The following is a 22,271-nucleotide window of genomic DNA, read 5'->3' on the forward strand; positions in this document are numbered from 1 at the left end:
CATTTAGCCCATTTCCAAATATTCTCTAGGATTAATACAAACTTTAGAACAAAATAAATTTGTTTCCTTTACCAATTCCTAAGTTAACTTTAAGCGTGTTTCATTTAAGAAGATCGATGTTTTAATCACTTGTACTTCTAGTTTATTTTGTGGTAATTAAGATATTTTTATTATTGTTTGTCTTGTTATATATGTGATTTAGTTTTAACACTGAACTCAAAATTGAAAATTAGATGTGGGTTCCAGTTAGCTCAGCTGGTAAAGTCTCTGATGGTTGTATAAGAGATTTGAGGTTCAATTCCCGCCTACACCAAAAACTAATTGGTGTCTTGGTCTGATAATAAAAAGCTATTATCATGAGTGAACGCCATAGGTTGAAACTCTAAAAAAAAAAAATTTGAAAATTAGATTACAAATACTTAATTTCGTTTTTTTAATATGAAAAAAAAATTGGTTTAAATTTTATGTATAGACCACAATATTTGAATTTATGTAGTTAACTTACTAAATTAACCTTAATTTGATTATTCCCTTAAAAAACCTTAATTTGATTAGTATCAAATAATTTATCTAATTCTAATTTAAATATAAGTTTGTAAGCTAAATCCAATAGAGTTTGTAATTAACTTTGAAAATTGAACACGTAAAACTTGTTTATTTTTTATGCGCATGGTTGTTTAAATTTTTTATAAATTTTTTTAGTGGTAATTTAGAAAACTTCTAACTTTTTGGAAAAAAAAAATTAAAACGTTTAATGATATTCTCCTAATTAAATAGTTGGGTTTTTTTAAGCCGGCTAAACAATTTGGGACAAATGAAGTAATTAATAATGAGTGTAGCTACTTATGACAAAGTGAAAATATCCACTTGACAACACAACAACAAGTTTAAGATCCAACTTTTTAGTCAAAAAAATAAAATAAAACAAAATAAGACCAAACTTTTATTATATAGTAAGTATGTGATTTGGTTAGAAAATGTCAAAACTTAATTTCATATAAACTATGTATAATATATGAGAGATTAACAATTTCAAGAAAGTAAAAAATTTGTCATTTAATCGACAAAATTACAATACTTATTTCCCAAAATTATAGTTTCATTTATGGTTTAATCTTTGTGTTTAATTTTTTCTCAAAAAGAAAAAATCTTTGTGTTTAATTACTTTAAAATTTGCAATCTTTAATATATGAGTTTTTTTCATCATGCATCTCTATTTTATCAATTTTTAGTGATAATAAAAAAATCACTTTTTTATTTAATATTTGAATCTCGCACCATTTTGAATTAACAGTGTTAATAATCTGTTCTCACTTCTCAAAGTTCAAATTAACTTACGTGAACGTTTATATCCTTTTGTTTTGTTCAATTTTTAGACTTAATTATGCGATTAAAAGAATTTTAAAAAGTTAAAATAAAGACAAAAACAAATTGGTGCAAAGTGCATGAGTCCTGCACTGTCTAGAGTGCAATGGTACGGGTACCCCTAAAGAGATCCCTGCACGGTGCACGGTTCTGTTCTGTACCTATTGCCTATTGGTGAGTTCACATTCAAACTTCAAAGTCTAAGAGAATAAAATATTTCCTTCTTTCTTTCTCAAAAAAAAAAAAAAAATTCCTTCTTTGAAATTTGAATTTATCTATAAAAATAAAAATAATGCAAGGACTAGGACTAGTATTATTATTATTATTGGCAAATGTTAACGAGTTAAGGTTAAAATAATGTGGGTTTTATTTAATAAAAAAATGAATAAATAGGAGAAATGGTATAAAGCTAATCCAAAAGTGTATAAAATTGACAAAACACTGATATAAAGGCAAAATATTTGACACAAAATTTGATGTTAACGGGAACATTGCCATTATTATTATTTTGAAAAGTTTAAGACCAAATACTTTTTCATAATTTTTTTGTCACAATTGTGAAGTGTCAAAGTGTGATTGGTAAAAAAAAAATAGTGGATTCATGTAAAAGTGGTGATTAATCAATTACCGTGACAAAAAAAATTGTAAAATAATTTTGTGGTCCTTGGCCTACTCTTATGTACTTTTTTTTAGGAAGAATAGAAGTGACCAAACTTTTCTCACTTGGAGGACATTAATGTCATAGACTGATTCAAGTTCAAAGTGTGATTGATAAAGAAAAAATGGTAAGTTCGTGTAAAAGCGATGATTAATGAATCACTGTGATAAAAAAATTGTAAAATAATTTTGTGGTCCTTGACCTACTCTTATGTTTTACCAACTTTTTTTTTTAGGAAGAATAGAAGTGACCAAACGTTTCTCACTTGGAGGAAATTAATGTCATGGATTGATTCAAGTTCAAAGTGTGATTGTTGAAGAAAAAATGATAGGTTCGTGTAAAAGTGATGATTAATCAGTCACTGTGAATAAAAAAATTGTAAAATAATTTATGGTCCTTGACCTACTCCTATGTTTTACCAACTTTTTTTTTAAGAAGAATAGAAGTGGCAAAACTTTTCTCACTTGGAGGAAATTAATGTCATGGATTGATTCAAGTTCAACTCTAATAGATTAGGCTTGAAAGTGCAAGCTCAGCATATTCAAATCATGAAGGAGAAGAGGCTACTGTTCCAATGGCTATTCCCAAATCCAAAACGGTGTCGTCTGCTAAAGTGATTAAATATAAAACACGCCTAAAGTGTAACGGTGTTGTTTCTCATTAAACCCAACGGCGTCGTTTTTGTCATATCAGTTATTGGAGGATTCAGTTACCTCACGTGTAAGGTTCTGTTATGGCTCTGTGGAAAACAAAGACCCTTTTCTTAAAACCACGTACTTTTCAACTTTCCTGTGTGTTTTTGCTGAGCAAAAGTCATTGAGATCTCAAAGATTCAACTAGGGCATACCTTAAACTTAAAGACCCCATTGTGGTTTTGCTCTTTGATACTTGATAGTACTTTCAACTGTACAGTACTGTCAGCACATACACCAGTTTCCGCGCTTTTTACCAAGAACTATTTGCTATTATTATAATTTTTTTTTTCTTTTGAATTTCTATGCTTTATTTATGCCAGCTAATGGGGTTGTTGTTTCGTATAGAGCATTCGTTTTGTATTGAAATTTCAATGGAAAAGTGATGATATATTGGACAAAATTGCACTTCTTTACAGGTGCGAGCTTGTGTGAAGGTCTTATGGTTATAGTATCCATGACAAAGCCTCTTAGATGGACTCAAAAGTATGGTCAATTTTGCATGCTTTCTAGGTCTTCAAGTGCAATGAATCTTCCTTCAACATTCAATGAAGTTAAAACCATATTCAGAAATCCCAGTGAAAAATGGACTACCAAAAGTACCTAGATAGCAAAAATTGTTCTCTAAACAACAATGTGTCCATTAGATTGAAATTGCTACAACCATTTTTCACAAAATTCCCTATTTTGTTAATGTTTCAAACGTTTCAAACATTCAAAATGTTACAAACGTGCTGCACCGGCACTACTAAATCTCCATAGCTATATGACAAGTTTGACAACACCATCTATTAAGGTTGGAACCGACCAATTTTTCTGAATCCCTCATGTTATTTTCAATTTTGTGAACAAATTTAATAGCAATTTTGACCAATTTATCATGCTAGAGAATTTAATTCCAAGCCTTCTCATTCAATGTCATACATGTTTAGTTAAACAGTAAACACACCTCTTCTTCTTCTAAGAAAGAGAGAGAGATCTATGGCCATGCATATGGATGATGTCAGATGTGGTAGATGATGTATGATAAACACAGGCTATTACATTGGAGGGACCAAGAACAATTCAATCTCATTATTATAATTCACTAGTTGCAAACCCACGCAATGGTTGTGATAGTAAAATTTTTTCTCCTAAATTTGTTGAAGATAATCTACTCTCCCTAAAAATTAAAAAAAATAATAACATTATTAATTTTCCATCTATCTATATCTACAAATATATCTTTATATAATTTTTGGTTTAATTAGATTGATATTTATCCATTTTCACTGGTTCATATTCTTCTAAATTATGTTATAGTGCATTATGTTTTCCTTTTTTTTTTTTTTCATTACAACTAAACTTTTAAGTTTCAAATATATTATTTAAATTCCTCATTCTCTTAAAGGACATTATCATGATAATCAAAACTTTTCACAAAAATACGCTTGATATTACTCAAATAACCGATAGGCACATTCAAATAAATAGACAAGATTATGTTTTGATATAAATTCAAATTCTCACTTTCAAAATGACTAAGTATTAACTCCAAAAAAAAAAAAAATATATATATATATATATATATATATATATATATATATATCAAAACTATAAGAGGGAGGGAGAGGACTTGTGATAGGAAACTCAATTCAATTCAATTGGTCTTCTTCATATTTTATCCCAATTCAATTTCTTTAGATAACCGAGAATACATCTTCTAGGTATTTCTCACATCCAATTGGTCTTCGTGAATTTTGAGGCTTTTTCCAAACTTAAATAATCTTTCACTTTGGCCTTTTTTTGGTTGTCTATTGCTACCTTATATAGTTTTATATGTGTCATTTGATTTGAATTTCTTTCCATTGACATCAAATTCTGCAGTTTTGGCAAAGTCTTCCAACAAAGGCATCCTATAATAATATCTAAATTTGTTACAATACAAAACCAAAAAAAGAGTAGCATATCTTGTACTAAGTTAGGCATCTACATTCATTATGTGACAGCTAATATGTACATACAACAAAATTGATTTATGCTATGTATATTTAAAGAGAATACTTTATCCATAATAGTGAATACATCACACAAATGCACATAAGAGGTACCCACAAGTGGAAAAAAACTTAGCCATCTACAATTTACTGGAAATTTGAATATACATTTCTATTTGAGGCACCGCTTTTTAAACATTGGTTAACGACTGTATAAACTATAGTCCAGTGCAATTCTTTTACTATATTCTTCACCATGGTTTTGAGATGTGGAGCTATCCATAGCAGATATGCCACTTGAAATGTAAAACAGAAACATGATGAATAATTGAAGGATAATGAATGATGGTGTGAGAACAAAATTGCATAATTGTGAATGCAAAAAGAAAAATAGACAAAAATCAAGAAAAGTCTTCAAAGCCAAAATTAAAGAGGTTCATTTAATGTGAAAACATTAGGGAATCTAAATTCCTTCATGTTATAGTAAATATTGTAACCCCTTGATGGCATAATTTTCTTGGTACCCAACAACATTCACGTTCTAGTGAAGGTGCATCCTTCAAAAAATTTACTGTAACATTGTTGGTCAGTAAGTTTACCTAGTATCTATATTATACAACTTGATTTACACAAATCATACATTCCAACACAAAGAACTACATTTTAGATGTCATTTTTTACTTCCCATACATCAATACATTTCTATCATGATCATGTTGGAATGATCATGACAGAAATATATTGATATTTGGAAAGTAAAACATGACATCTGAAATGGTTGAAAGATTCAACAGTTGTACATATTATATAACTTCAAACAAAATAGAATAAGAGATAACAATTTCATCCAACTCCTAAGCTATTGTACTAAGACCTGATATCAAGTGTCATCCACTGTGAGGCGCCTCGAAAGCAAATCATGGAGATCGACCTCTGTAGCAAAGCCACCCATAGTTCCAACAATAAAAAGCCTCCCATTAAAATTTAAGCTCTCAAGGTTTTGCTTTAAGTAGATGCTCCAATATGATCCAGAATAACATCAACTCTTACCATTGAACATTTAGTTAGTCGTTATTTTTTTATCACCTAATAATCAATGCAAAAAGAATAATGAAAAACATCAATCTTTATAAACATTGAGGAAAACTGGGGTTTTAATATTAAAGAAAATACATTTTCTACCTATTTCTTCCTTCACCCTTTCGACAAAGTCCTCTATCTTGTAATTGATGCACACTCAGCCCTAAGATCCTTGCAAATAAATAATTTTTCATCACTCCTTGCCAATCACAATCCAAAAATATATGAAAACTTGGAAACCAAACTTATGCGTTAGATGAAAAGTGATACTAGACCTGTAGTAACAAACACTCTTGCTCCATAATATTTAGCTATTTGAATTGCAAATGTACCAATATCGCTTGAGCCCCCATGAACCTGAAAATTTAATATTCATTAGTTTTGCATCGGAGGCACATGTTGCAACAAACAAAAAAGATAGAAATTATCATTTTAAGCTTGTATCGTGCATAAATTATCAAACCATTTGTAAATTGGACCATAAATTACACTAAATAATCATGTAGGCTCAAAAATTACCAAAAATAAAAAATCTACGAAAAATTTGAGAGAGAGAGAGAGAGATAACTATTTTTTGTGAGGGAAAACTATGTATAGAATGGAAGAGAAAATTAAAAATTTATAGTAAGAAAGTGAGAATAAAAAGAGACAAAATAAAGAAAAGAGGAAGAGTGATATTAAGGTAGAGAGTAGTGGGGAGATGATAAGGTAAGGGAGGGAAAAATGTTTGAGAAAGTGAAAATATTAAAAAAAATGGGTGAATGAGTAATGCTAAAAAAATTATAGGAAAATTGAAAATAAAAAAATAATAACGTGAATGCTAATGTGGCTTAACTAGAGTGTAACAACAATAAATGCTACGCTTCAGCTTTTAGATATATATAGATATAAATTTATTACCAATTGGTCTTGGTTATCTTCTAGAGCTAAAACCTTAAACCTTTTCTTGCAATGTTTAGATCTCAAGTGTGAAGTCATTACAGTCTAAGAAAACGTAAAGTAGACTAAGTGTGTTTTTTTCTGCATAGTTCATAGTTTATCACTGCCACTTCCAACTTTCTTATCTTTCTCTTATTAGTATATTAATTGCTTTTCATTGTTTTTCAAAGATTCTTTTCCCCGGCTTACTTCAGCAACTTCTTTTCAGCTTCTTCTTTCTTTTATGTTATCCAATTCAATTCCCACTCATATCAATTTCGTATTTTACCCTTTATAAGAAAATGATCAATACTCCCTCAAAATAAAAATGGGTCTAGTTAACAAGTTCTCTTAATGCATTAGTAAGCTTTTTCAATAAAAATTAATGAAAGATGTATAATGAAAGTAGAGACTAATTTAAACTTAAAATCATTTAAGTTTATGATATTTCGTCACCAAAGACATTTGGTGACGAAACCACAATCGACACCTAAGCTCGGTCACTAAATGTCTTAGTGATGGAAAATTTTCATCCCCAATAAAACAATGATAGGTGGTGAAATTTTTTCATCAACAATAAAAAATGACAGGTGACGAAATTGTTTTGTCACCTAATATTTTCATCACTAAACCTTTTTTTCAGCGACGAAATAAATTTGTCACCAATTATTTTTTATGTGTAATTTTATTTGACCATATAAGGTGATGAAATATTTAGTCACCGATTTTATTTATTTATTTCAATTTCAATAGATTAGGCGACAAAATTTTGCGTCTAAATTAAAAGACAAGCTTTTATAAGTAAGTAATAAAAATGGGTGGAGGGCTTTTTTACATTCTTTTAACCATTTCGATTAACTTATTTCATTAGTGAAAAACAATTCTCAACTAAGGTGCTCTGTGCATAGTGTCGGATAAGGGTTCATTTAATGAAAAAATCTTGAACGAATCTGAGCATCCCACAAATACAAGATAGACCTACGGACTAAACTAATAAAGTGGCCCCCACAAGCATATATAAATTTTTGATTTGGATCTGGTGTAATTATTGGACCGTGAAAATTACTAGTATACTGGTGTGAGATGAAAAGGTTAAAAAAAGTATATAAAAAAAAAAGTAAATAACTAAAATTTTTTATTTTTTATTTAATGGCTAAGATTAAAAGTATTTTTTAATCTCAATTATTGATTTATTATTGCACGGTGTCATGAGCCTGGATCTAAATCTATAAATTTCATTTTCTTTTTCTTTTTTAGCCTCTCACAAGAAGCATATATAGATAAGATAAAATTTAATTACAAAATTGACAATTTTGTTTAATATATTTTTTTATTAGAGGTGAATTTTAATAAATTCACAATTAAATTACATTTTTTTATATTCTCCACGCTTGCAAAATTTATAGAAAATTATAGATAAATAGCTATGTCATTAATAAATTTTTTAAATTGTAAGTTTTTATAGTTTAAAATTATGTATAATATATAATCTTATAAATCATAGAGTAAATAATATCCAATTAGCACAAAATTTGATATGTCTATCAACAGCATAAAGAACATGCAATTTAACTATTAGATTTTTGAAATATGTTGTAATGTTAATGATATTTAGTAAGGTTGCAACTAATTTTAAAACTAAACTTTGTCATTTTCTTTTTTATTATTATTTTTTAAATAGGAAAGTAAGGGTGTTTTGAAAACTACAAAATTGGTCCAGTTCTAATAAAGGTTGAATTAAAAATAGAAATATATATGTATATTTTGTATAATATCAAGTTAAACCAATTTCAGTTAAAACACAATTCATACAAATGTCAAATAATTTAAAACTAGTTTACGATGGAAATGTGAATTTGAAAACCCTATTTTTTTTTTTTTGGAAGGAATAAATCTAAAAGAATCAAACAAAAACTAGAATTTTGTAGAAGAATATATATAGTCTCATTTTGAATAAAAAATTACAAAATGAAAAACAATTAAAACCAATTATATTGTTTTTGGTTGGCATGGTTTTGTGGTCTGTCAAACACGCTAGGTAAAGATATTATTATTATTATTTGAATTGAATTAACCAAATAAAAAATCCTCATGCTTTCTTGCTTTCTTGCATGCTTCACTTCTTATATTTATTTATTTTTTAGAAAATGTTCCAGTTCTTTTTTACTTTTTCTTTTTTGAGGTGACAAAATGCTTCACTTCTATTTGATTCTACAAATTGTATTGCAAGATATATAGGTAAACTATAATAGGTCAAAGCAGCTAAGAAATATTCAAGCACTGAAAAGAGCCAGTTGTATCAAAGTAATTATGTCGTCATAATAAAAAGAGACTGATAAATAAATCAACTATCTTTCAAAAATAAAACCTCTCTATTTTTTTTTGTTAATTTCTCGAATTATGTATCATAGAGAGAGGTGGTTAAAACAAAAAAAACAAAAGGTAAATTAACAAGTTTCAAAACGTTTTTTCCTTTTAATTTCTTTCAACAAGCCAAACTACTGCAATGTTGTACTCTATAATGTCTCATAATTGGAAAGCTATTTGCCAATTGCCTTTATTCTTAAAAATTGATATTTTTCTCTACATAGATCAACATGTTAAGCATTTCGAATGTAAAGATTAGGCCCAAGGTTTGGTGCTTTATGTATCTTTAGATAGATGGCCCATTGGTTTAGATTTTGGACCAGTAGTTTATATGGAATTTTGGGTGCAAATAAAATTAAAGAAGCATGGAAAAAAAAATTGAAAAAGCAATTTGGAGTGTGACAAAATAATCTCTATAAGGATACAAACTATTTGGAAAGACATCTTTTACCAAAAATTTGTAGCAACTCTTCCACATGAGAAGGTTGACAGTAAAATATTTAAAACAGACAAAATTATTAGCAAAGTAGAAAGCACTGATATTTGCTCCTACAAATATTCAAATAATTGTATTAATGTAACATATGTTCTCAATGTGTTTTGGGGGGAAAAAAAGTCTTTTAAATAACCAATTGAGATGCCTAAAGCACATGAAAGAAATCTTAGCATGTAGTGAATGAATTGACAACTTGAGTTGGCTTTTCCATGTAGAGGATTACTCCGACTCAGTCCAAATGGGTTTGTTTGATGGAAAGTTATTCAAGACTCCTCTCACATGAAATTATTCAATGATCACTTGAGTTGTGCCTAAATTCAGCACAAAATCTCTGACAAATTTCCATCAATATTCACTGAAAATAAAATTTAGCTACAAAATTAGTTGTAGTTTAAAGCTACAACCTTACTCAATATCTTTTTATTCAAGGTAATTTTTGAGAATTTCACCGCTAGATTATATCTTCTTATATCCTTCATGTTTGTAAAATTTCTAAAAAATTAAAGACCATTAGCTATGCCATCAATAAATTTTTTAAATTGCTAGTTTTTATAGTTTAAGATTATGCATAAAATATAAGCTTATAAATCATATAGTATATAATATCCAATTGACACAAAATTTGACATGTGTAATAAGAGTAAAGAATATGCAATTCAATGGTTATATTTTTAAAATATTTAGTAGTGTTTATTTTATTAAGTAAGGTTGTAACTTTAAGTTACAACTAATTTTGTAACTAAACTTTGTCTTTTCACTAAATAATGCCAACAACTTAAGCCAAGTATTAGGATTATTCCAATGAATTATGGGAGAAAAAAGGGGGGGGGGGGGGGGGGGAATTACAACTGTTACAAAACTTGAAAGTGACATTCCATTAGTACTTCCTTCAATGTTAACACTTGTTATCAAAATGAAAATTACTGATAGAGAGAAACATTAGATTGAGAAGCAAATGTTGCCGCAATCTCCAGTTCCTGCATCGTCAATAGCCTGGTTGAAGGGCAAAATTTTGTATTTGCAGTAGTCTCAATGGCTTCTAAGTCTGTTGATCTTAAGGAAAAGTGGGTTTTAGCAGCCTCTATGGTTCTGTTAATAAATTCTGATCTTGACAGGTAATCCTTCATACGGCATATGAATTCCAAATGACCCCTTGCCTAAACCAAAAATAGATAGGCATAATCATCATAACAAGTGGCCAATAAGAGAGAAAAGAGAAAAAAAAGGGGGGGGGGGGGGGAGGAGGGAGGGAGAAATTGGAGTATAGGAAACGTCAAAATATCCACAACATTAAAGACAACGGACTATCATGAAGAGCTCCTTCCCCATTTTCCCCCATGTATTGGTATTGCCTTTTCAAAATAGTGCTATATTAGTAGCACCAATTATGCAAAAAAAAAAATATATTAAATGAGATAAATAGATAAATCCCTCTTTGAAAAGATGGATGTTAAAGATCTATTACAAACCAAACTATATATGTCAACATCACATGTTTTACTTTTACCCGTTCGTTTTACTCACCACTGGCTATGTTTAATTGGAAACACCATGTGTTTATATCTAAAATCAATGATGAAGCAAATACTGATTTGAGAATGGATATATTGTAAGAAAGGACAAAATATATAAAACTGGAGAAGTCATTATCATACCAATCGATATTCAGGAACTCTTGCAGGAAGTTTCAGGTAATCCATGTTTCGGACCTCGTAGTCCCATAAAAAAGATGTGTGGTGGATCCACCGGTTTTTAGTAATTGATTGCGCATTTCCACCAAACTTGCGATCACCAAATACATAATCTAAAACCAGATGAGAGCAAAAGGTATTCATTTACAGCTTTACTTATTCCTCCATTAGAATCTCAGGTCACATAAAAAACCTAAAGGGAGAATATGAGGTAAGTGTCAAATAGCAATAGCAATTTCATCAACAAGAATTATAAAAAGGTAAATCGTCTCCCCACCCCCCCCTACCCCCAAAAAAAAAAGAAGAAACTTCTATAGCATTACAATAGGGTAAACAAACAAGCATTCAAAGAGATATGAGGGATGCAAATTATAGTCAAAGAAATTGATATCCATAACACAGTTGCTACATTTAAAAACAACTCAGGAAAAAAGTATGGTAGTTAAAATCGACACTATACTGCACAGAAAGGTTCAGATTTTCAAACACAACCAGGTGCCACCGCAGCAGGTAGATGAGCGGTTGGAAAGCTCTTTTACCTAGCCCATTGCCAAGTTCAAATTCCCACTACATTCATGTTGCAGTGGAGCGGTACCTACTATGGGCTCAGGTGGCCAAACCCTTCTCAGGGATGCCTTCCTAGGGACACAAGGAGGGGGGGTCATTGCCCCCATTCCCACCCCCACCCCTTTTCTTGAATAAAAAAAAGTAACCATATTCAGTGTAAGACTCTGAACTTGAGTCTAAGTTAAGGCAAGTTTATGTTTGGTCTTGAAAGTAGGAAATTATCTTAAATATAATTTGACATATTCACCTATGTACATGCCCACACATCCCACACATACCCACCTTAAAACATAGATACAGAGGTTAATCATTATACTGGTCCCTTTCGATATGGGATTGGGATACTAATACATCAGATAATAACTATAATTCCTTTTGATATGGGATTGGGATACTCATACATCAGATAATAACTATAATTGGGATGAATTCTTATGTTAAATAGTAAGCAAGAGAATACTACATTTGATAGCTGACACTATACCTTGCCCTCAAAATGGATCGAGCCAGGCCCTTTATAAATAACCACTTTTCCAATAGGTGCCATAGAAAAGAGAAGCACTTCCATTTCATGGAAATAAGATAAATGAAAACACAATTCAAAATGGTACATCCCAATAAGATCAACAGAAGAAAATAAGAATCAAACTAGAATATACACTTGTAATATCATAAAGCAGAAGCTCTCTATTAGTGAAAAAAGTATTTTCAAGTGAAGGGTTAAATGCAGTTTACCATTTTCACGAAGGTGGAAATCCCCAATTCCTTGGAAAACTTTGTTGTACAATGCGCCACTCCAAGACATAATAGGCTGAGGATATGGTTGTATGCCAGCAACAGCATCTTTGTTGCATATGAAAGTGACAAATATTGTGCCAGGATCAACAAGGACAGTACCGCCCCCAGTAAACCTTCTCATAACCGGAATCTGATCACATAACACAGATTCAATTTCGAGAAGTTCTGCAGGCTTCCTAAAGAAATTATTCATATAATCCTTATGAGTTGCTCGTGACCAATACAAAAAAATAGAACCACAAGCCAAGGGAAACAACAAGTCTACAAAGCTTTAGGATTGCAGACATACTTTAACCAAGAAATGTTCTCTTATACATTATTAAATTAGAAAAGTGACAACTAAAATTACTGGTATAACTCAGAGGCTAATCCAATTTAGTGCACCCTAATCAAGCAACTACATTCATGTTTGAGTAGTTTATTTCTTTATGGGCAGTTTTTCAAAACTCAAATCACTTCAGACTCCACTCAACTGCGCCTTAATCCCCAACTAAATCAGGGTCAGCTCCATGAGATCCTTTTTTCATGATTCTAATATCATATATAAGATCATATACCCATAATCTTCCTGTTTATCATATCCTAAATATTTCTCCCCACGTTATAGAAGTCAATATGTCAACTCGCAAAATAACGTGTTAAGGTTGATTGTTAATCCAATTTTTAGAACTTTCCAAGCATGAGGAAAAAAAAACTACCATAGGCTTAGGACACCACCATTCAACTGAGTAAAAAATGGCAAGGTGGGGTGACTACCATGCCAACCATATCTGGGCATTACTATAGTAGCTTTCTACCTACTAGGGAACCCAATTGATAAGGGGCCATAAACTCTTCCTAAGTTGATGGAGCAATAGTTTTTTTTTTTTTCATCTAAGAAGTGGGTAGGAGGTTGTGACCAAACATCCTACTTGCTAATTTCGGACCTAATGAGCCATAGTTGTTATCACAACCCCACGAGGGCACTAGTGGGGGTTTTTTTACCCAAGCACTTCCCATTGCAGGATTCGACCCTGGGACCTCCACCACCCAAATCACTTGGGAGCATACCCAACGACCACTAGCCCATCAACCCTCACCAATGACTAAGACATAGCTGGACCTCAACCCCAGCCAAGATCCAACTGTTTCAAGCAGTGGTAAAAAATAATTCATTGAATTTCTTGAAAAAACTAAGTCCATCCGATTATTTCAATACTAGAAATCCATGCAATAAATTTTTATTCATAACTTTTATGTGTGAATTCCTCAACTTCATACAGTCACAAAACAATTATTCAAAACATGTCAAATGCCACAAGCTTAAGCTAATACAAGATTCAACCCAATTACAAAACTTTAACAAAACACTAATATAAAAAAATAAATAAATAAAAACACAGAGTTGTTAATGTAAACAAAGTTTAAGGAAATACCCAGAAACGCCCATGACAATAGTAGGTTGATTGGTACCATCATTAATGATGCACCAATTGTGGGACGATGTCCGAAGCAAACGCTCCTCTAGATGTAATTGCTGCAGAATTGGCACCCCTTTTAGCCTAACCAGATTCATCATTGGAACCCCAATTTTACCTGGATTTGCCATTTTGCCACCCTTCTCTCTACTTCTCTTGCAGACTCCACAACAGTCTCACAGAATTTCCTCTCTGACAAATTCTTTGATTTGTTTTTTTTTTTTTTTTGGGTTTAAATTTTCTGATAAAAAGTTAAACCCAGTTAGTAAAATAGAGAGTTTTAGGCACCTGATCAGATCATGGCATGATTTTTTTCATTTTTTTTTTAACTGAAATCGTGACCTAGACATGTTTTCTCAAAGCAAAAACTAAATTGTGTCTTATCACAAAAAAAAAAATCTATATACACCAAAAACTAATTGGTGTCTTAATCTGATGATAAAAAATAATTATGATTGAATAAATTAACATCATAGGTTGAGATTCTTAGTATCTAATTTTTTTAAAAAAAAAAAAAGATCTTTTATTTTTAGATATATATTATGTCCATAACATTTTCAACATTCATAATAAATCTTAAGTGACAAGTTGTTACGAGCTATGACAAGTGGGCAAAAAAGTAATTTAAGTGGTAGATTCAAAATTAGAACTAACAACAACTTATCACCTAAGATTTGTTATAAAAGGGTTGTGAAATGTTCACTTTTCTTAATTTTAAGAAGAAAAAAAGTTTGGTTTCAGACATATTTGTAACTCCAATTAGCTATGTCGCAATTAAAAAGGTCATTCATTCGTAGTTTTAGTTAAATTGAATTCAATATAATATTTTAAGAACATTCAAGTAAGTAAGGATACAACTTTGTAGGTACATTGTCCTTGACACTTTCATATTAACGTCTTCATGTTTAAGGAATCAAATTACATGTTTAAGGAATCAAATTACATGTTTAAATTGTATGTAGTTTGATTAATATCTTAATTTGATTTTTATTTAATTGTTATTGTTTTCTTTATATTATGTAGAAAGAAACACACTTTTTTTCTAAAAAATACCCAATTATGTGTTTTTGGTTTTAAAAGAATGTTATAAAAATATATTACCAAACACATTTTTTTTTTTTGCATCATGAGCACTCAAAACACGTGTTTTCAATACATTTTTTAGATCACAGTTTCACATTAAAAAAAAAAAAAACCAAAACCACAGTACTCTTACCAAACGGGCTCTTAATTATTATACTACAACAAAAGTGGGCTATGGTGATGAAACCTTTCATCACAATATGTCCTTATTTCGCCACCAAAGACACATGGTGACGAAACCACATTCGTCACCTAAGCCTGGTCACCAAATGTCCTAGTGGCAAAAAGTTTCATCACCAATAAAACAACGATAGATGACAAAATTTTTTGTCACTAATAAAAAATGATAGGTGACGAAGTTGTTTTGTCACCTAATATTTTCGTCACTAAAAATTTTTTCAGAGACGAGATAAATTCGTCACCAATGATTTTTTATTTGTAATTTTTTTTAGTTGACCATATAAGGTATGAAATATTTCGTCATCGATCGTATATTTATTTTTATTTTTTTCAATTTCAATGGATTAGTTTTCGTCACCAAACGTATTTTTTTTCCAATTTCAATAGATTAGGTGGCGAAATTTTGCGTCCCCGATTTTTTTTTTTCAATAGATTAGGTGACAAATTATTTCTTCACCAATTTCTACTTATAGTCGAATATGGTGGCGAAAACTTTCGTCACCAATTTTATTTTCTTTTATTAATGTTCTTTACATTTACTTGCCATTACATTAACCTTTTACATTAACCTGTTCATTTTCAACCACATGGTCCACATCCATAAAATGCTTGACTAGGCTAACTCTTTAAAAAAAAAAAAAAAACGAGGAGCAAACCCCATAGACAAGGCAACAGAAATGTTGTTATATTTGGACCTATTCTGTTTGTTGCAAACTCATAAACTTCAAATATGAAGCTTTTAATAGTACACATCCAGCTACTTCTAGCTAGCCAAAAACACTAACACTACATTCCTTACTTACCACACGGCAAGAACAAGTCATATGCTTCCTATTGGCTTGTCCGCCGCTTCTAATATGCATGAGATATTAAAAGGAATTATTATCATCTTCTTCCTATTGACAAGATTTTATTAATGGAGGAAAAACCTCCAAAAGTATACAGGGGTATACTATGGGAACAATACAATCAGCATCTTAAATTACAACTAAATTAAAGATACCAACTAAACTATTTTAAGTAGGTATAGATTGAAGTTTGCTTGTCCCTATTGTATAGCATGGAAACACTTTTTTTCTTCTTTTCTTTTTATACATTCAATTTGGCTTTTGTAGATGCAAGAGAACTTCAACATGCATGTGACTTACAGATTTAATGAACATTATAAATTGGACATAGAAACATCAACATAGCAGATAGACAAGTTTATTCAAAGTTCAAAGCAACAAAATAAGGTAATAAACAACCACCCAAATAAGGTAATGACCATTATAGTTTTATTGAAAAGCTGCAATTTGTCAGCTAAGTTAACTCAATGCCTGCCAGATATAGTTTATTGAACTATTTTAACTTCCTCTTAGAAACCAACTATCAGTCATGAATCATCCATGCTATTGGATTTCAGATCATTTTTTTTTTTAGATCAATGCAAGCTACTATAAAATTTCAAGCTTACTTGCTAGGCCAACTTAGATTTTAAGGAAAGAGGAAACACAAAGATATAAGATACATTAGTTGAAACATGGCACATATAAATAAATATGCACACAGTTTAATTGCAGAATATGAGGTTAAAAAACTTACCATCAAACATAAATATCAATATCAATACGAGATGGATATAACAAATCAGCAAGGGGCTCTGATATTGAGGTGGAGGAAGTGGAGGAAGGCGCTGCAACGTTAAAAGACGGGCCTGAACGTAGGCTAGCTCTGCCTGCAATTAGTTGCCTATTCCAGGCCTAACAAGGAGAAAGCAAATTGATCATAAAGGAAGCAAAGCATCTTGTTGCCTATATCAGGCCTAACAAGAACCAAAGGCAACAAGGTCAAAAAGAGGATGGATGAAGATGGCGGCATAAACTGGGTAAGAGCCATAAAACTTATAGAAATCATTGGAACAAATGCTTAACCAGTCAACTCTTATTTATCCAGTCTAAAATTCTAAATGCAAAAGAATAGGTAGTCAAATAGACAAAAGTGAAACCTATTAAGTCTCACACATAATGCTGGGACATGCAATGTAAAGAGATTCTTAACTAGAACATAATGTCAGACATAAGACAACTTACGTATAGTGTTGGGACAGCAGCAATAACAAGACTAGTAGAAGCCACAGAAGTCTGCACATATTGAAAAATATTCATGATTATTAATAAGAAAAAATTAACATAAACCATAGTGATGCGGGAGACGCAAGAAAATTATTATTTAATATTATTTATGTTTACAAGTCAATTGTATTTTTATGTTTTAGGTCCTATTAGTTCATTAGGCTATTAGTATTTTAATTTAGAAACAAGGTTATTTTTGTAATAAGACAATTAGGGTTTTCTAGCCAACTAGAACTAGGGTTTAACAATCCTTTATAAGCAACTTATTATAGTCCTTGAGGAGAAAATTGATATTTTGATGAACGAAAAAAATGGTCGTATGGTCTCTCTTTTGGTCTGGTGCTGACTCCAGGTCTACCCTAGGTCCTGACTCCTAATGGTTTACTCGCTTGGTGCTAACTCCAAGCCAGGCCTAGGTGTTGACTCCTAGGTCATTTCCTCTATTTTAATGTTGTTTCAGTTTTGTTCTAGTTGTCCTACGTCACATAGTCAATTCAATAAAATTTAAGCTAGCAAGTATGTCCCAAAAAACAGAACACTTATACTATTGAATAGCAAATGGGGTCCATGTTGTAAAGAAAGACTAGAAATAAATAAAATCATGCAGGCAAAGTATACTATTGAATAGGACCAAACAATAAATAAAAAATTGAAGGTAATTAGTTGTTGAAATTCAGCCAGAATACTATAAAGGAAATTGCTCATTCAAGGACATGGCAAGTGGAAACAGACAACACTTATGGAATTCTAGTTTAGATTCATTACTTTTATATACTTGCAGATGCTGCCTTTAAGATACGCACCCAGTTAATGCTTATTTCCTAAGGCACTTAAAGTCATAACTCTTAACATTCTAATGGATTTTTATGATGATATATGTTTAGTAGGACATATAAAATTGACTGTATTCATCCAATTTTCTATTCAATCAATAATTCAATATCAACCTAGCAAAATTTAACTGAAGTAGATACAGTTTCTTACAAAACATGAAATGGGTTGAGGCAAATAGAATATGCTAGATCAACATAGTGATGATCACATAAATCATCAAAGTAGTTTTTAGAAGGATGTTATGATCGTGCTTTTGATTTCAAAGAGAAGATTGTCCTTCCCAAGAACATGCATCAAAGTTTCCCATGACACATAGATCTCACTACATGTGCATGGAGGCTACTTATTATTACTATAATAGTGTGCTCTCTCAAATGGGTGTGCATTTGTCATATCTTCATGCTAATAACCAGTGCTCTCTCAAAGGGAAATTACCAAGCTAATAGATTGTCTATCAAACACAAACTAGTTATCCCAAATTCTAGTTGAGAATTAATTGCACAATCAGAGCAACTCAAAATAATCAATGGATCCGCGATTAAGAACTAGAATAAGGGATGTTCCATTTATTTCTTAAAAAAAAAAAAAACTATTAAATATTTGTATTGGTATTTTCATTCCTAGCCAACCCCAAATCCACAAAATACACACATTCATCATCACACTTGCTACCGTGCTAAAGGTACCAGTTGGGATGCCTTATAGCTGTTTTGTTTAGTTGATAGTGCAGTTTTTAGTGTGTTTTGCTTTGCCATTTGTTTTGGCTTGCTTTGGTTTTATGGTTAGTTTTGTTTTTGGTTGCTGTAGCAGGGACCTTTGCTGGGTCATTTTGGGTTTTTCCTTTGTAATTTGTGTTTTGTTTCTATAAATAAAAGCTGAATTACCACACACACAAAAAAAAAAAAAAAAACACCCATTAAATACCCAAAAGAAAACGCTAAAACAAAATCAAAATGCAGGTCAAACTTTGTGGTTGCAGAATCATAGAGACCTAGACCTAGACCTAGTGAATGAAATAGGAATATGCATATACCAAAATAACAATATTGATTATCTAGCACATTATTAATCCACTACTATGAATTTATCTAATACACTCAGCAGCTGCAAAAACAAATAACACAGAGACTCCAAACACAATCACAGAACACAGATTCACATATTCAAATTTTAGTTCACAATCACACTAAAAAAAAAAAAAAATTATGGAGTGGAGAGAGAAAAATCATATGAAAATCAATGTTAGGCTTTGAAGTTGAAGGAGAGAAAAAAAAAAAAAACATACTTGAAGCAGATGAGATTCGGAATGGAGGTGTTGCTTAGTCACTGCCTCAATGGGTTGATTAGCAGATGGGGTTGTGGGCTGATGACGGCGGAGATGATCGGCGGTGTGTGCGTTTGAGAGAGAGTGCAACGTGTGTGAGCGTGAGAGAGAGAGAGAGAGAGAGAGAGAGAGAAGGAGAAATAAAATTTTATGAGTGACTTGGGAATTGTCTCACTCTCATCTACACAATTGCACACTAAATACACTATTGATAATAGAAGACCTTACATTCTGGTTGTTATCTTAAGTAGGATATAGTTTGTGCAAAGCTGAGTATGCCAAACCCACAGTAACGTCAAGAAGGCCCAAAGTGACATTGAGATTTTTCTTTTATAGATCCATTTATAATGGACATGAACTTGGGCCCAAATTGACAAACAGGAACGTAGGATCCGTTTGGATACCGCTTATTTTGTTAAAAATAATAAAATAATAATAAAAAAGTTACTGTTTACGCACTTGATACTGTTTATAAGTCTAAATGAACTGTTCATATCCCATGAACAATGCAAGAGGCGCTGAAAAAAAGAAAGAGTAGAAAATCACATAAACTATTAATCTTTTTTTTTTTTATTGTTCATTGAACTTGTATTCTCTAGTTCACATAGGATTTAATCATTTCGTTAATAAATAGCAGCAGCCTGATGATTGTTACACAAGAACGAAGATTTGAATGCTGCTTTTGTAAAAGTCTTAGTACTTAATTGGGCTCCAGAAGCACCTCATGTGATAAGTTCTTCTATATGGTATGTGAGGCCTAAGAAATCGTTGTTTGTTTTTTACTCCAACTCGAATGACTGTGTGCCTGCAATAACATTTTCAAGACGTTCAGGAAAAGATTTGAGTTTCATTGGATGATGGTTTTTTAAGAAACACCTAATATATCTGTCGTGGGTCTGGTCTAAAATGTTAAAAATAAGTTAGGTGGTAAGATGCAAGTATTGTAATTAAGAAAAAAAGATGACTATTTGTTGAATTGGAACTTGTGCAAGATATTGAATACTCTTATTCATGAAATCAATAGAGTTATAATATAAGTGTATTAGAAAACACCTATCCATGAAATCAAATATTCCATTTTCAGACAATTAAAAAAAAAAAAATTCCTATGAGGAGAGAGACACTCGTACACACAAGAAAAAGGAGGATATAGTTTTAGGATGATCATCTTTAATGGTATTGGACTTGTGAAAAAGAACATTGGGGGACAATACCAAAACTTCATCATCTGCTTTATCATCTTTACTCTCTAAATTGGACAAAAAGTGATATTTTCCATTAAGGTCATTCGCAAAAATAACTTCTCTTTCAATTACGTGCAATGTGTTATAAAATAACAAATACCTCAATACTAAGATGTTCAAGTCACACATGATATAACTAATGACAATTTATTAAATATATATTTTAAAAATTTTGCTGAAGAATTATGTATTCTCCTTGCATTTTCATGCTTACAGAATATATAATTCAATATGGAAAATTTTAAAATATTAAATTATATAAAATTAACGTGTTCAATAAATAAAAGTAATGTATAATATTAACAAAGGTTATATTCTGTGTAGTTTGATCTAGTTGTCTATTTATCTATATTAAATTATCCTAAGAATAGCCAATTTCATACTAAGCTCTTTGGATTATTAAACTAAGAGTAATGTTTTAGACAAATGTTGTGTGTAGTATAACTTTCCGTACACTTCTTTAAAAGTTATTATAACTTTTGAGTGAAGTGTGTGGTGTGATTTTGTGTTAGAAATCCTTTTCATTTTTCTTGTGTGCGTGTATGTGTTTGTTTCTCAAAAAAAAAAAAAAATGTAATGCTAGAGAGAGACACAATATTTTTACAATATTTTCATAACAAATTTTAATCGATAAAACTTTTAATGGTAAGTAAAAAAATAATATCACCGGTGATGAAATTGGCAACAAATTGTCACCTATTGAAAAATATTTTGGAGTTTCAACTTTATTGATGGAAATCAAAGAAAAGGCAAGTGATGAATGATGAAAAGGATAAATGTTTAAATTTGGAAAGAGTGCAGTGCTGTTAGTTCCACAATCTACTTAACTAAAAACAATGATTTCTATACAACAAATATTATCCTAAGTCCAGCTAGATCCCGTGTCATTTGAGATCTAAAGGCCTTATCCAAATCCTCTCTCCAAACTTAAAAACAGGAAGTTTCCTTACAACATCTCCAGTAGTCTCTTCAAATTTTTGTATTTTTGTACTGTTTGGAGAGTAAACAGTTCATTTTACTTTTTGTCTACCTACTTTTTCAAATACACTTTCTAACAAACTCTTTATCCTTTCTCTATCCCATTTAAATATTATTTCTTTATTCTTTCTTTAATATATTTTTTTCAATCTTCTTTCATTTATCTAATTTTAATGAGAAGTGCTACGTTTTCAACATTTTATAATATTTTCACAATAAATCATATGTGATAAGTTATTACTGATTTTAATTTGAACACATCACTTAAACTTTTTTTTTATCATTATTAGTTAGTAACAACCCACCACTTAAAATTTATTGTGAAAATATTGTGGTAGAATTTCTCAATTTTAATTTCTTATTCTTTATTTTATTTTTCCTTTCCTCCACACACACATTCTTTCCCTTATCTCTATCTTCACTTTTCTATTTGCTTTTCTTCTCTACCA

The 22,271-nt window shown here is 30.8% G+C and overlaps 1 protein-coding gene and 1 long non-coding RNA gene across 2 annotated transcripts; both read right to left on the reverse strand.

The window, feature by feature from the left end:
- Positions 1 to 10,212: 10,212 nt before the first annotated feature.
- Positions 10,213 to 14,301, reverse strand: LOC142617258 (uncharacterized). The gene is made up of 4 exons (XM_075790037.1): positions 14,024 to 14,301; positions 12,546 to 12,784; positions 11,208 to 11,356; positions 10,213 to 10,709 (listed from the first exon to the last, which is right to left on the reverse strand). Exons 1-4 carry the CDS (start codon positions 14,194 to 14,196, stop codon positions 10,473 to 10,475), a joined length of 798 nt encoding a protein of 265 aa, XP_075646152.1. The 5' UTR covers positions 14,197 to 14,301; the 3' UTR covers positions 10,213 to 10,472.
- A 2,604-nt stretch (positions 14,302 to 16,905) lies between these two features.
- On the reverse strand, positions 16,906 to 19,816 carry LOC142617259 (uncharacterized). Its single transcript, XR_012840948.1, has 3 exons — positions 19,562 to 19,816; positions 17,401 to 17,451; positions 16,906 to 17,070 (listed from the first exon to the last, which is right to left on the reverse strand). It is a non-coding gene; the product is annotated as an uncharacterized LOC142617259 (long non-coding RNA).
- Positions 19,817 to 22,271: the final 2,455 nt, after the last annotated feature.

The sequence above is a fragment of the Castanea sativa genome, chromosome 11, assembly GCF_040712315.1.
Source record: "Castanea sativa cultivar Marrone di Chiusa Pesio chromosome 11, ASM4071231v1".
Taxonomy (NCBI): Eukaryota; Viridiplantae; Streptophyta; class Magnoliopsida; order Fagales; family Fagaceae; genus Castanea; species Castanea sativa.

What these genes read in the sequence shown, in the direction of transcription:
- LOC142617258 (XM_075790037.1), bottom strand. Translation starts at nt 14,196, where the DNA reads ATGGCAAATCCAGGTAAAATTGGGGTTCCAATGATGAATCTGGTTAGG. An exon ending in ATTGTCATGGGCGTTTCTGG is followed by an intron (nt 12,785 to 14,023) that starts GTATTTCCTTAA and finishes TAATTTCTTTAG; the next exon opens with GAAGCCTGCAGAACTTCTCG. An exon ending in GAGTTCCTGAATATCGATTG is followed by an intron (nt 10,710 to 11,207) that starts GTATGATAATGA and finishes TTTTTGGTTTAG; the next exon opens with GCAAGGGGTCATTTGGAATT.